The 13,698-nt window shown below is 34.4% G+C and overlaps 1 protein-coding gene across 1 annotated transcript in view; it reads right to left on the minus strand.

Moving 5' to 3' along the window:
• Positions 1–13,698, minus strand: part of RYR2 (ryanodine receptor 2) — a 284,661-nt gene that overhangs the window by 141,454 nt on the left and 129,509 nt on the right. The window contains exons 25-27 of the mRNA XM_031058757.1: positions 13,151–13,310; positions 2,861–3,008; positions 496–704 (exon numbers count right to left, since the gene is read on the minus strand). Coding sequence (XP_030914617.1) covers positions 496–704; positions 2,861–3,008; positions 13,151–13,310 — 517 coding nt within the window. The remainder of the gene's footprint in view (positions 1–495; positions 705–2,860; positions 3,009–13,150; positions 13,311–13,698) is intronic.

A 13,698-nucleotide genomic window follows, 5' to 3' on the forward strand; every position in this document is an offset into this window, starting at 1 on the left:
CTATCATACTTCATTTAAGCTGTAAGGATTTCTATGAAAACCTAGCTATACTCTTTGGAACTCTTATATTTTTACAAATACTTTGGATCAAAGTTTGCCTCAAACACTTAATGTTAAGAATCTGAACCATATTTATTCTCTAATGGCACATCTTATAGAGAAAACAACAGAGTAAAACTTTAAAGAATTTTTCATAGCTAGTTATAGCTCTGCTTTTGAATTTGATTAAGCCACTTTGGTTGTCAATTCTTTATATATATTGTAGAAACATGTGAATTTGTGAAAAAAACATTATAAAAATGCCAGACCTTGCTAATAATTTTTCAGGTGATACTGATTCTATTTATTCTGCCTAGGCCCTCAAAGACAGAGAAACAATGTCATGAAACATCAACGAAAGCAGGGAAGGCAACTCAGGCAGTGATACATGGAATGAGACACAAAAACTAAAATTTTTGCAGCCACTCATATTATTATAGATAAACACATACAAACCTTAAAGCCATCAAAAACAAAAGCTTCTTCATCTGAGCCAAGTTCCTGATCTGGCAGACAACCAGGCCTGGTCCAGCCAACTCTCATGTCTCCTGCAGTAACTGCCTCAAACTCAAAGTACCACTTCCCAGCCTTCACTGCATAGGTCTTTTCTGTACGGAAGATCCTGAACTTTTCCATTATTCCACTGCACACATCCAGTCTTGTTGCTGTAAGGATTAAAAAATAAAAATAAGTATAAAGGGACAAAAAAAAATCAATGCAGAAAGTACTCTTTTCAATTACTGACAAGAAACAGTGAAAGCAAAAGCAAAAGGTAAAGGAAACCCTTTGAGCACTGATATGAAAAGAAGAATGTTCCTGCAGAACAGCCATGCAGGCTGTTAGAAATCTGAATGCAGCTACGAATAAATGATTCAAGGATCATTCCAATTCTTTTCCTCAGATTAGGGGAAAAAAAAGGCCAAATGCATGGATCTTTTCCCACAAATTTGTAATGTATCAAATAAAGCCTGTGCAACATTTGAAAACTCAGCATTCCAGATTAATCACCACAATTCCACTTCTCCCTGAGTTTGTTATAAGATCAAACTTGTCTGCACCTACTTGCACCTGTTTGTTAGGCCATGCTAAGAACTTCTCCCTTCCTCTTCTATTTTCTCATACACATCAAGGTCAACATTTCCAATATCACTAGGACAGCCTATAAAATTGCATCCTTCAGAGTTAACCATCACTTCTCATGCCACCATGCCTGACTTCAGTTCGGTGAGGTTCATTAAGTTTCCTCTAAGCAACACATCTCTCTGCCACGTAATTCTTTATCAGTAAAGTTTTCTCTTTGATAGTCCATGCAAGTAATGCCTTAAAAACACTTTTGAAGACCCTAGTACCTCACCTATACAGATGAAGCACCACAAAGCATGGTATATGATAAATTGTTTTCTTTTTGGATTCTAAGTAAGAAAATGCTTTCTGGAGTCTAATCAATCCCAAAAATACAGCTGCTGTAGGAAACCAGTAGATAATAATAATAAAAACCACAAAAACTAATACCTAAGAACTTCGTAAAATTAAGGTTTAAGTAAAAATTGATTGAAGATGCAGAACACCACTAGAGGGCTCTAAATCCCTTGATAACAGTATGAATTTTGGCTGATGAACGATGATCCTTGTGACATGTTTTATTCATCTCCATAACTTGAGAAGCTCATAAACTGCAAAATCTAAATCCCCAAAATGACTAAAAAAATCTATTGCTGAATACAATTCCAGTCTTTGTAGAATACTGATTCAGGGAGAAAGATCAATTTGTGGCATACTGTTCTGCAGTTCCTTTCCTCAGGGAATTTTGCAACAACCTTGATAACATCTTTCAGATTCAAGGATTGCACTAGTGTTCTTTACATTTCGTTACGAACTCCATTCATAGAACCGGCTCAACAATCTCTGCATTCTAAGGAAAAAAAGAGTGATCCCATCCTGGCAGATTTAAGAGTGAGATCACGGCATTTTGCCACCAACACTGTCCATTCCACTGAGGAACATTGCTCTACATACTCAGCAATCCAGCCTTGCTACACATTCATGGTCTCAGCAATGCCTCATACTTAAGTGTGATTTAATGGCAGTATCTCATAAAACCTAAGGATCAGAGCATGCATGTGCTTTGGAAAAGAAATTCCAAATGGTAGGTTCCCTGTGTACAAGTTAGATATGAGTTTTGTCTCCTGCAGAAATGCTTTACTGAAGGTCTATGGCCTAAATAGGTCAAAACTTTACCACTCTCACTATATGAAGGGGAAAAAAATAAGGTTTAGACACCTGAGGAAGACCAGGAGACTTAAAGGCTCTAACAAACTATCTAATTATAGACTTGCAGGTTGCCATTCATAGAAATTTGGTTGGCAATCATTCATTTTAGAAAATTTCATCTTGTATCTTTAAGTGTTTAAATACAAGATTGTACAAAAACTGTAGAATTCTCCATTATTTAAAGTTAAAATTTTAGGAATATAAAATTCATGTCTACTGAGTTTACAGAGTTTTTTTCCTATTTTGTCTTGAAATAGCAAATATAGCATTAAATAAAACTATTCCCAAAAAATTTGTTGATTGGTTTAAATTTTAAATAATTCCTTTAAAATGTAAAAATGTTACATTTTAAAAACATTCATTTGAGGCCAAAGGACAAGGAAAGGAAACAAAGGAAAGAAAAAAATTAAGATCTAAGAGAAGAGAAGATGGAGAAAAGCACCTATTATATTTGGAAACATCTGTTCAAAATGTTTTATTGGACCAAAAAATTCAATAGCAGAGTGGAAAATTCTAAACTTTTTTTGAGAAAATACTCAAAATTAATTACCATGATCTTGATCAGGAGCTTCCAAATTGTAACCATAGCCTAGAAGGGTGCGGACTGCTTCCCGAAGACTGTCTTTGTTGGACTTCTTTGTTCGATCATCCAAAAGAGCGTACGGAACGAGGCGAGGATTCCGTCGGTTTTTCACATCCTGCATTGGTATGAAAAACCAGTTCCATTTCAGAAACTGTGTTTTTTATCTTATAGACAAGATTATTCTTCAATAACACCATAAAAATTACCGTTATACCAACTGAAATCATGTAACTTCAATTATGGCAAGGAATCAGAGAAAAATAGTCTAGAAACTACAAGACTGAATTCATTAAAAAAGCAACACACACAAATAAACAAAGCTCTTATTATTTTACCTCCTGCAAGTTTCTGTCAAATTTACTTAATAAAGTAACAATACAAACCACAGAAACAAGGATAGAGCCAAAGAGAATGACAGAAAAGTCAAAAGAATTATATTTCATACACTGTTTATAAAGTAGCTACCATAAGAAGAAACTTGTTTCTAACTAAAGCTGACATTACTGTACCATAAATATACAAAATGCCCAAATAGTAAATGTGAAAAAAACAAAAGAACAAAATACCACTAATAAAAAATAATAGAGGTGTGCAACACTAATTAATAAATTACAAAATAGATAATAAATGCGTGCCTTACTGTAACAACTATTTAAGACATTTATTTTTCAAAATAAAGGGGTTTGCAAGAATATTATTTATGTGTTCCGCGTGTAGAGTTTTTGCAATAGATAATTGAACTAATCACTCTCCAGCTGAAATGAAAATATTGGTAAGGTTTAATCTTTGAATTTTAGGTTTATTAGAAAACATTGATTAGGTTTTCCTCTACTGCAAAATGATCTTATTTGAAAGCACTGTTTAACTGGATTATTTAAGTGGCTAATCTGATTTTTAGTGACTAACAGAATTGTTTTCTTGTCCATATTTTCTTCTCACATCCTATCAGAATTTGTTGGCAATGAGAGAAACCATGCATAGAACTCTCCGTGTTTTTCCTAATATCTTTATTTATTTTTAAAAATTACAGATGGACATATCATATAAAAAATAGCTGCTGTTGAGAGGCTTTTATTATTGGTTAGATTTATTACAAAGTCCAAAACCAGTGGCTATTATTTTGGAAGACAGTGTCTACAGTGAAAGTACCTTACTTCTTTTACAGCATTACAGTTTTCATTTTAGGAACATATGTGGTTTCAATCTTTTCAAGAAGAGAAGAAATGGAACATCCATTCTGAAAAAAATCTGGCAGGCATCTTTTGCTACTCTTTAAATGCTTAGATGCGAGACTATCTGCCTCTTGCCTTGTCATAGTGAGGATATATTGAAAGGTCAATTATAAACCAATGCTCGATGAAATCTGGTCCTACAAGTTATTCCTCTAGGAGAAGAAACATTAAGGCATTACCTACATGCTAAAAGTGCAAACAGAAAGATAAAGGTAACGCATTGCTGGTGACACAAATTACAAAACCATATCAGCTCTAATTGTATTTCGTGGAAAGGACAGTGGCAGGGTCAACACTAATACCATTTGAGGGATCCACTTTTCATATTTGTTCCAAATTCTTAAGCTGACATCCTACTTTATCCAGTGTTTAATTTGGTAGATGTGTAAAAGGTCTGTGTCCTTCAAGCAAATACTGAAGTAAATGTTATGAGAAATTATTTTTTGATATAAGAGCATTCACATTAACATCTGAGTTAATGTTAATTAACATCTGAGTTAACCTCAGATCATCTGAGGTGATGCAACACTATGAGTTTGATTATTTGTGATTGAAAGGACACAAAAAGAGAAATAATTTCCTATGAAGCACTCTACATCCAAAAAACATTGTGAAATACTGTCTTTAAAAATATGAAAGTTTGGAACAATAAATATGTAACTTCTTATCAATGATATAATGTTAGACTAATGCATTTGTAGTTGCCATAACAACCATTAACACAAATTAACATAAAGGCAATCAGCTGATACCAATGTATAAAATGAAACGTAGTATAAGTGCTTTTAAAATGGCTAAGCACAAAATGAGAGCAAGGAGAGAAAAAAAAAAGGAATACAGAAATTTAATGTATTATACCAACCTGATTTTACAGGTTTTTTTCCTTGGATCTAATTTAATAACATTGTGACCTTTTTTCTAATAACAATGTGACCTTTTTCACCTATTCAAGACTGTGGCTACATCTTTAAATTTGAATGTGAGAAAAGGTTTTTCTTATAACAACTTGGTTCTTTATTTTTCTTATTACACATCTATTTAAATTTTGAATGTGTTAATAATTTCTGAATTAAGCCCTCTTATTGTTATATTCATCATAAGTTTTAGTGCTAATGACCTTCTGCGCCTCTCTGGTGTAAGTGTAGAGAATAATCCTGTACAGCGATTGAGCTTTGTACATTCGCAATCAAGTCAACAAGAAAACTGATTAGCTAAGAGTGGTAATTTTTACTGAATACATTTCCAAGCAGTACAGAGACTGAATTTCTCCTACTCAATACAAAGATGTTATTGTAGACTGTTAAAATAAATTTTAACATTCAACCTAATTTTCTTAAGTTTTTTTGGCCAGAATTTTCCAGATTTGACAGTCCAGTGATTCATCAGAAGACTATTTGGTATAGAGCTTGTCTGGCAACTACTTGTTAATAGACAAATGGTTTGAGCTAGGTAGCATACATGATATTTATATAATTCTTTTGTTTTGAAAACCTATCATATCACAGAAAAAAAAGGGAAAAAAGTGTATGAATTTTATTACACAGCTTTATCTTCATTTCATGTGACAAATATCCATTAATAATTTAGAATTTAATTTACTTTACTTAGGAAAACATTGCAACCATAAAAAGTGGGGATGCCTGGCAGAATGTGCCCTGGATGGAAGTAATAATGTTAAACGTCAGTGATATAGCACTGTCCACGAAAAGTCAGTATTACTTTTCACAGTGTACATGACAGATTCTGATATACATAGCAAATGATAGACAAACAACTATTTGAATGGGCACTCATACATTTTTCGTAGGGTATATAAGGATATCAATTAGGCGATAATTGGTCAACAATTGGCCAATTTAACTACATAAATTTTTTAAACTACATGTAGCTCTTAAAAGGAAAATAACTACAGAAAAAACATCTAAACACACACACCAAAACATATCAACAAGCCTCTTAAAACTTCTGTGACAGGTAAAGAACACTGCTGCAAAGTAACTCCAAGAAAACACGTCAGATGTAAAGTGCATTCATTTGCTCAATGAGTCTGTGACACGTCAATAACTGATAACTGATCTTGAGGCACTGGACTTACAACTGGTCTTGGAACTTGGACAGACAGATCTCACGTAAGAACAAAACAAGAAAACCATAGTCAAATTCTACAAACAGCTCTAAAAGAACCTATCAAGAGATGCAGCGTGTGTAATTCATTTGCGTGCTTCAGCACTAATTCAGTAGCAAAAAAACAAAGCATCATATAAACCTCTAAAAGACATTTGAAAACAATAATGTAGTTTTCAGAGCTATAAATAATGTATTGCAAAGCTGTGCACTCCTGGACCTTCCCAAATCTCTAAGAAGTTCAGGAATAGCAGAGACCACTAGACTAAAGGGAACAAAAAGTCACCAGAAACATATGTAGATAAGTGCTAAACTGAAAGAAGGATAGGAAAAGACTGAAAAGTTTAAATATATAGTAGGAAGCGTGAAGGAAAAATATGATAATAATTAATTGGGAACACACATTTTGTGATTTAAAGTATAAGAGCTGTACAGATACATATTCTGTGTGGTACTAAAATTATTTTGTTCTCATAAGCAAGGATATTAAACTGCAAGCACAAAACAAATGTATTTCAGCACATGTCCAGTGAGACAGACGTGCTGTTGTTTTCTCAGCTCCCTTTGCACCATTAGCAAACCCTCATTCCACAGCCGTGAATTGATTCCACTTGCTGTCAGATCTCCACCAACACCCAGGATCCACACCTCTCACTATCACAAAGATTTCTGAGCAATTGCCACAACAAATGCTACAGGGCAAGCTTGCCAGCAGTGCTGCCAGAAAACCAGTGAGCCACCATGTGCGCGTGCAGCACAGGCACTGCCAGCAGGATCATTTACCCGCACCATACCTTTCATGCCTTGCTAGCCAGAGGGCTAGCTTTTCCACACCTATCATAGCAGCTCATGTTTAACCAGAAATCATGCAAATAAAAAATCATAAAAAAGGAAAAATACAGTTCTAAATTGGTATTTACTAAAAAAGTAATTTTCAAAGTCCAGAGCATTAGAACCAGAAGAACAACAAAGCTGTATTCTTAGCAACGTTAATAATCCAAATGCACCCAACCAAAGAAGAGGTTGTATTCCTCGCCTGGAATACTACTAGCAGCTGAGTTCTAACCTTGGAAGTATGTGTATCCTTAGTAATACATGTACAGCTTCTGCCATCTTCACTGAGGGCTGTAGCCATATGGAATGCCTGGCAGAATGTGCCCTGACTATAAATGGAAGGAACTAATATATCAGTGTAAATCATGTAAAATGTCAAAGTGAGGTAACATAAGTGGTTTTTACAAGGACAAGATGCTGGATTGATATATATTTAATGAAAAAATAAGCAACAACTTGATTTTTCCCACACATGAATATTTCACCCAGTCTGACTTTCCAGAACAATGCCTCTTCTGCATTGCAGCCTTAGGCAGCCTGAGAAGACCAACACCTCATCTTAATTTATGATGCCATCTACTTTCCATACATCTGAAAAAAATAAGATCTTGACTTTAAAAGACCAAAATATCTCGCAGTTTTGGGCCAAAGAGAAGTAAGATTTCACATAATTGCTTAGCAATACCAACTGACTATTCTAGGATAGGAACTTCAGAGCATCTTTTTTAAGAAGTTTATCACATGGCAGAAGGAAAATTTTAAGTTGCCAATATTTATAAACAATTGTAAAGCTGTGAGATTTTTAATACTTTTTCTTTTTTCAGTATAAATGGGGTTTCTCATTGTTAGCTTTTCTAGCCAGAACACAATGCAATAGGAAGAAAAAGCAAGATACCCTTTGATTGAGCTATCAGGATATGTGGCAATGCATACAAGCAAAATGGGAAAGAATCTTTGCCTGTGATCTCTACAATCAGTGGAGAGACCTAGAAGTCATGTATTCAGGAAAATGGACAAAGCAGGCAATGTACTTTAAATTATTGTCATTTGCTTTCTGATCTCTAAGCTTGACTCTTTTCTGTCTTTCCCTTATTCATATGGATGTTGGGATTCCCCTGTATGCATAAAATCACAGTTTTATGAATGTCAACAAATACACTAAGTTCATGGATATGCCAAAATATACCTAAGTTCATGGATAAACTTATATGAGTTCTGAATATTTTCCATTAGATTGTGAAGATTTAGTCACAAATACATGCTTTTATACGTCAATGCTATTTTTCCATATCTTGTTATGAAAAATTCCTTGAAAGTAACCAAATGAAAAAAGTCATGTAGTTACGACAGGACTTAAAATCCATCAAGGTTAAAAAAAAAAAAGCCTTCTCTCATAGCACAAATGGGATTATTTTAATTCACTTACAGCAAGGCTATATTGCTTCTTTGCCTGGATCTAACTCCTGTATCTGCCCTTGTACATTTACCATTTCCTCAGCTGCAAGACCACCAACTTGCAGGTAATCATGTTCTCCTTTAGAAGACACCATCAAGTATTTTCATACTGATTTTTCTGCTTGTTTTTTCACTTACCTTTGCGACTGGATGTGTTCTTTTAAGCAGAAATACATCTATTTTTCCCACCTGTTTCACTCCTGCTTTTTCCCTTCACAGAGCAACAAGCAACTGTAAGTCTGTACTACCAAAAAATACTTGTTTGTGATCAGTGTCATCACAGCTGTCAGGACAGTTCTGGGAACAGGATTTATTAGCTAACTTGTGCTCCCTCTCCTGGCTGGCTCTGCAGCAGCAGAACAAAAATACTGTATATAGTCATGCATAAAATGTAGCTTGTTATATATTGTTAAGAAAAGAGCCTGACAAGCAGTGGATTTAGAAGGAGAAAAAATGGATTTAGAAGGAGAAAAAAAAGTCTGGAAGTTGGAAGGCATTTTCCTCAACAGTTTTTAAAGAAAGAAAGAGTTTATACTTTAACTACTTGAGAGTACCCCTTTAATTTTTTCATTTTATATAATCCCAAAATGATGAGGCTCCCATACTGAACAGACCTACTAGATTATTCAGATCATCCTACAGCCACAGCATGATTGCTGCTCATAATATATTTCCCAGTGATTAGTTCATCTACTTTAAAACATCTGTAAGCTTCTTTCCCTTAAGAAACTATTTTACAGCTCTGCAAGATCTGTTTATAGTATTATACAGCACAACATCATGTCACTGTATCACTCCAGTACCAAAGCATGTCACAGTAATATGATGGGATGACAAAATGTAGCCCATGAAATAAACACATTGGAGTCAAGCAGAAGCACACAGCAGTATGGACAACACCCAGAGCAAGCAGCTTGCCATGTGATATGTATGCCAGCTAAATGAGAGGCATCTCTGCACTACACTCAGAAGGGAGCACCTTGCTCTTCTGCTCTCTTCTCATGGGTTTTAATAAATAGTATTTGTTATCTGTATATTGTAAGCAATCCAGAAACTCAGCTGTTGGTGTTTTTTTCCAGAAGAAAAAGAAATATTTGAAAAGAGAAGGATTACAGAATTAAGAAAAAATCAACATCAATATCCAAAGCACGGCACCTTCTGCAAGACATATTATTGTTAAAAAGGTCATCATCTACCTGTTTAATTATACATGAGACTGTGGTAAGTTGTCCGCCAGGAATTAGGGAGTAAAGTATACGGTTGACCTTGTAAATCTGCTTCTTGAAGGTCATGAATATTTCTGAGCTCTTGTCCACATTTACAATCATATTCTGCTGAAAGCATAACTATGACACTGCTCATTGCACCACTACACTGCATTCTCAATAACAGTGCTCAACTCAGCACACAAAAGTCTTCAGTCAGTAAAAAAATTCATGGATGTTTAAAGCATAAGCACGCAGGACAGACCAAATTAATTGTCTTTCCAACTCCAAATGTGATCAGTTTCATAGGCACTTAAGCTTTTTAGTTTTAAATTCTCCAGACTCTTCATGTCCATAACTGTCTTTGTCTTGGTAATGAAGAACAGTTAAATATTTTTCATATATACCTAAGCCCAGTCAAGCTTTAGAGCAGAAGCACTTGTCTAAGACACTTTCAGAGCATAACCTGGTAGTCAAGAGTGTGTGTCAGAGTGCGTATCAGAGCTTGATACACACCAACTGCTTAAAAAATACCTGAAAACTTAACTAGGGGTTACCATTCCAATAAGGTTTTTATACAAAAACCTGTCCTTGGCCATCAGAATGGATGTAGATATGTAAATCCTATTTGTCTAGACAAACATCTTTGAGACTATGGAGTCAATCTTTTAAAACTCTTGAAAAATGGCTAATGTACCACTCAGTAATTACAAGGCTAAGGGGTTTTAAACAAAACCTCTAGCTGCCATGAGTTTTCTCACACCAGACTATAAATTTTAAAAAGTGAGCAGAGATTTAATTTTCATACTAAACTTCATCATCCAGTGAGCAGGACATTTATTAGGAAGGGAGCCTAGGGAAGGCCAGAATTCCCAGTTTCCCTCAGGAAACTATTTTAGGAGTCAGTAGATAAAATACAGAGAGCTGTTCGGTGAGTAGATCAGAGTCCTCCTTTTTCCCCTCTGCTCTCTTGCTCTCTCAAAAATGTCTCCTCACAGGGCTACAACATTTTAGGTTCAATAGCACTGAGAACATAAGAGAGACTATATATTTCTTCTGATCTTCTGAAGTGTTTAATTTTAGTTGATAACCCATACTAGATTTGTCTGATCAATGTTTTTTGGGGTTTTGGGGTGTTTTTTAAAACCCAAGTTGTGGCCTTGAGCAACTCTACTGCCTTTTGGGAACCACAATAAAACTAATGATTTATGGCTATCACATCACACATTGTCAAATGCAAAACCTTACATATCAACAGGCATACCAAAACATGCATAAAGACAGTGTATAATAAAAATATTGTGAAGATGTAAAGGAGACATTTTTTCATTGCCACCCACACATCTTTTATGTATTATTCCCAAACCAGTAACACTGGGAAAGTTTTGACATCACCATTTATATATGGCTTATATATATGACTTTCTTACCTAATACCTCTCTAATTCAGAAAACATGCAATTTAACTGCAAATTCACTCCAATAAATATGGTAAAATTATTTGTGGGTTTTTTCAAAGATACACTGATACAAAGGGTAGGTTAAATTGTCTTCAAGATCTAAGAAAATTTATTTGCTAGATGTGAGTCAACATGAGATTTTCCCAAAGCTAGTTAGAAATATAATTAGCTAAGAGATGTATTTCATTCCAGAAACTTCTTAACTTTATCTTAACCAATAAATTTTGTTGCAAAACTAAATTTAATTTTGGGCTATGTCAAGTTTCTATCAAAGTTGTAACAATTTCCCAACTTTCATTTGTTTCAAAGCTCCCAGTTGGCAAGGTCCTGTATTGAAAATGATTGGCTTCTAGAAGAATAAAAAATATGGGAGACATGGTATAAACTCTTCAGTGCCTTCTTTTATATATCAGAAATATTTCTTTTGAACGTACAGTTTTTCATTCTAGAAATGAATTGTGCACTGACTCCATAAACACAGCATTGAAATATTGAGTTCAAAACAATTTAACCTCCTCCCCCTACCTGACAACAGAAAACCATCATTTCCAACACTTCTCATGATTCATTTTCCATCAGAAATGTTAACAGCACTTGAAAAGGCCGCCTCTTACTTAAAGGTGCATTATTAGGGAAAAATTTGATCCTGAGGAAAGCAGGGGAGTTGCACAAACACTGAATTATCTTCAGTGTTTTCCTAGTAGAGAATATACATATATTCCAATCTGCAAACAGAAGACTTGACTTGCAGTCTGTCTAGACTGAAATACAGAACATAGATTTCCTAACTAGCCTACAGAGTAACACAATGACAGCTTCAGAGTAAGACACTATAATGAACAATACTGAAAATGCAGATATGCAGCACATATTTTGTCAGATAAGCATACCTGTATATGATGAGGTGAAGTGCTTAACTTAATATATAAAAACCCAGATTATTTTATTATTTTACAGAAAAGTTTTGCAAATAAAATGAATTTTGGTCCTGTAGAAGAACAAAATTTGACATATATGGCACTGAAATATATAACTAAAATTTTTGTCAAAAACAAGGATGAGAAGGGTATGTACCTACAAAACAGCTCTATCTCATTTTTGCAAAAAATAATGACCTTTTATGCTCAGCACAAAACCATGAAAACTCATTTTTTCCCCAGGGGTAAATTGTCCTAAAATGTCACTGTGAAATGCTACCACACATTCATAAACACAAATTAAGAGACCTTTCTGTATATAAAATTCACAACCAATCACAAAAAGACTAGAAAATCTTAAGGGAAAACTGATGTAGAAGCTGTCTTGGAAAATACTAAATTAGGCTCATGGTATACCCAACTGACTGAGTTTTTTAAAGAAACCAAAGAACCTGAGTTTTGCTTTTATTAATCCACTATGCTTTATTCTTACTCTTCTCCCTTATAATACATTGGGATAACTACCAAATAATATTCATATTCACTGGAGCAGAACAACTAAGGTAGGACTGGAACTTTGAGACTGACTTAAATATTCTCTGTTCACGGCTTCTACCAAAAATAAAACATATCAGCAAAGTTATTACTAGAAGTTTACATTCTTATTTTCCTGGATAAACAAGATTATTCAATTCCCAGAACTGCAAACATTTAAATGATTCCCCTAGTGAAAGTCAATATTTACATATCCTAAAATACTGGAGCATGTTAGCTTCCTGCATGCAATTTTCTCACCCTGAGATTTAGATAGCATACAAGAATACACCACCAAGATTTTTAATACTGCTTGTAAAAGAGTATCATACTGCTATTTACCAAGATTGCTATAAATTATGTTTGGTTTTCTTTGACTGACAAAGTTGCATTCACTAGCTGTTTTTTCCTGACTGTGTGTCACCATTATTTCCATTTGGCTGTGAAATATCTCAATAGATAAGTTCTGTTTTAAGTGTATGAAGTTAGTGCTTACCTGCTGGATGCCATATGTCCAGCCTTGCCTTATACGGTCCCTTGCCCACACATTGTGAGCATTCTCTGCTAGTTTATCCACCATAGCTTCTTGAGAGGGGGTCAGTTTGATAAAACTCAGATCCATGGGTGCTGGCTTATATCCACTCAACAACTGATAGCTGGTGAATAAAAACAGAACTTGCAGTTACTTTTCAGCAAGGAAAAAAAATTAAGAGAAACCGCAAAAGAAAGAAAAAAAAATCGATGCAATATATCTATATAAATATGATATCTGCTTTTGAACATAAAGAATAATAATTTAAATTTGATTACTGATTTGTTGATTTGATTCTGCTTCAAGCTAATTGCATCATGATGGGATGAAGTAACTGGTAATGAAAGCTACCCAAAATGGTCTAAACTAAAATTGTTGTTAAAGCATTTTACTAATGCCACATATTCAAAGTAGTAGATTATGATGTTTATCTAAATGCGTATATCAAAAATATTATTTCTACCTCTGAGCAGATGACAATACTTATTAAATTCTATCTACTTCCTACTGAA

Source organism: Geospiza fortis, unplaced genomic scaffold (genome assembly GCF_000277835.1).
Source record: "Geospiza fortis unplaced genomic scaffold, GeoFor_1.0 scaffold381, whole genome shotgun sequence".
Lineage (NCBI taxonomy): Eukaryota > Metazoa > Chordata > Aves > Passeriformes > Thraupidae > Geospiza > Geospiza fortis.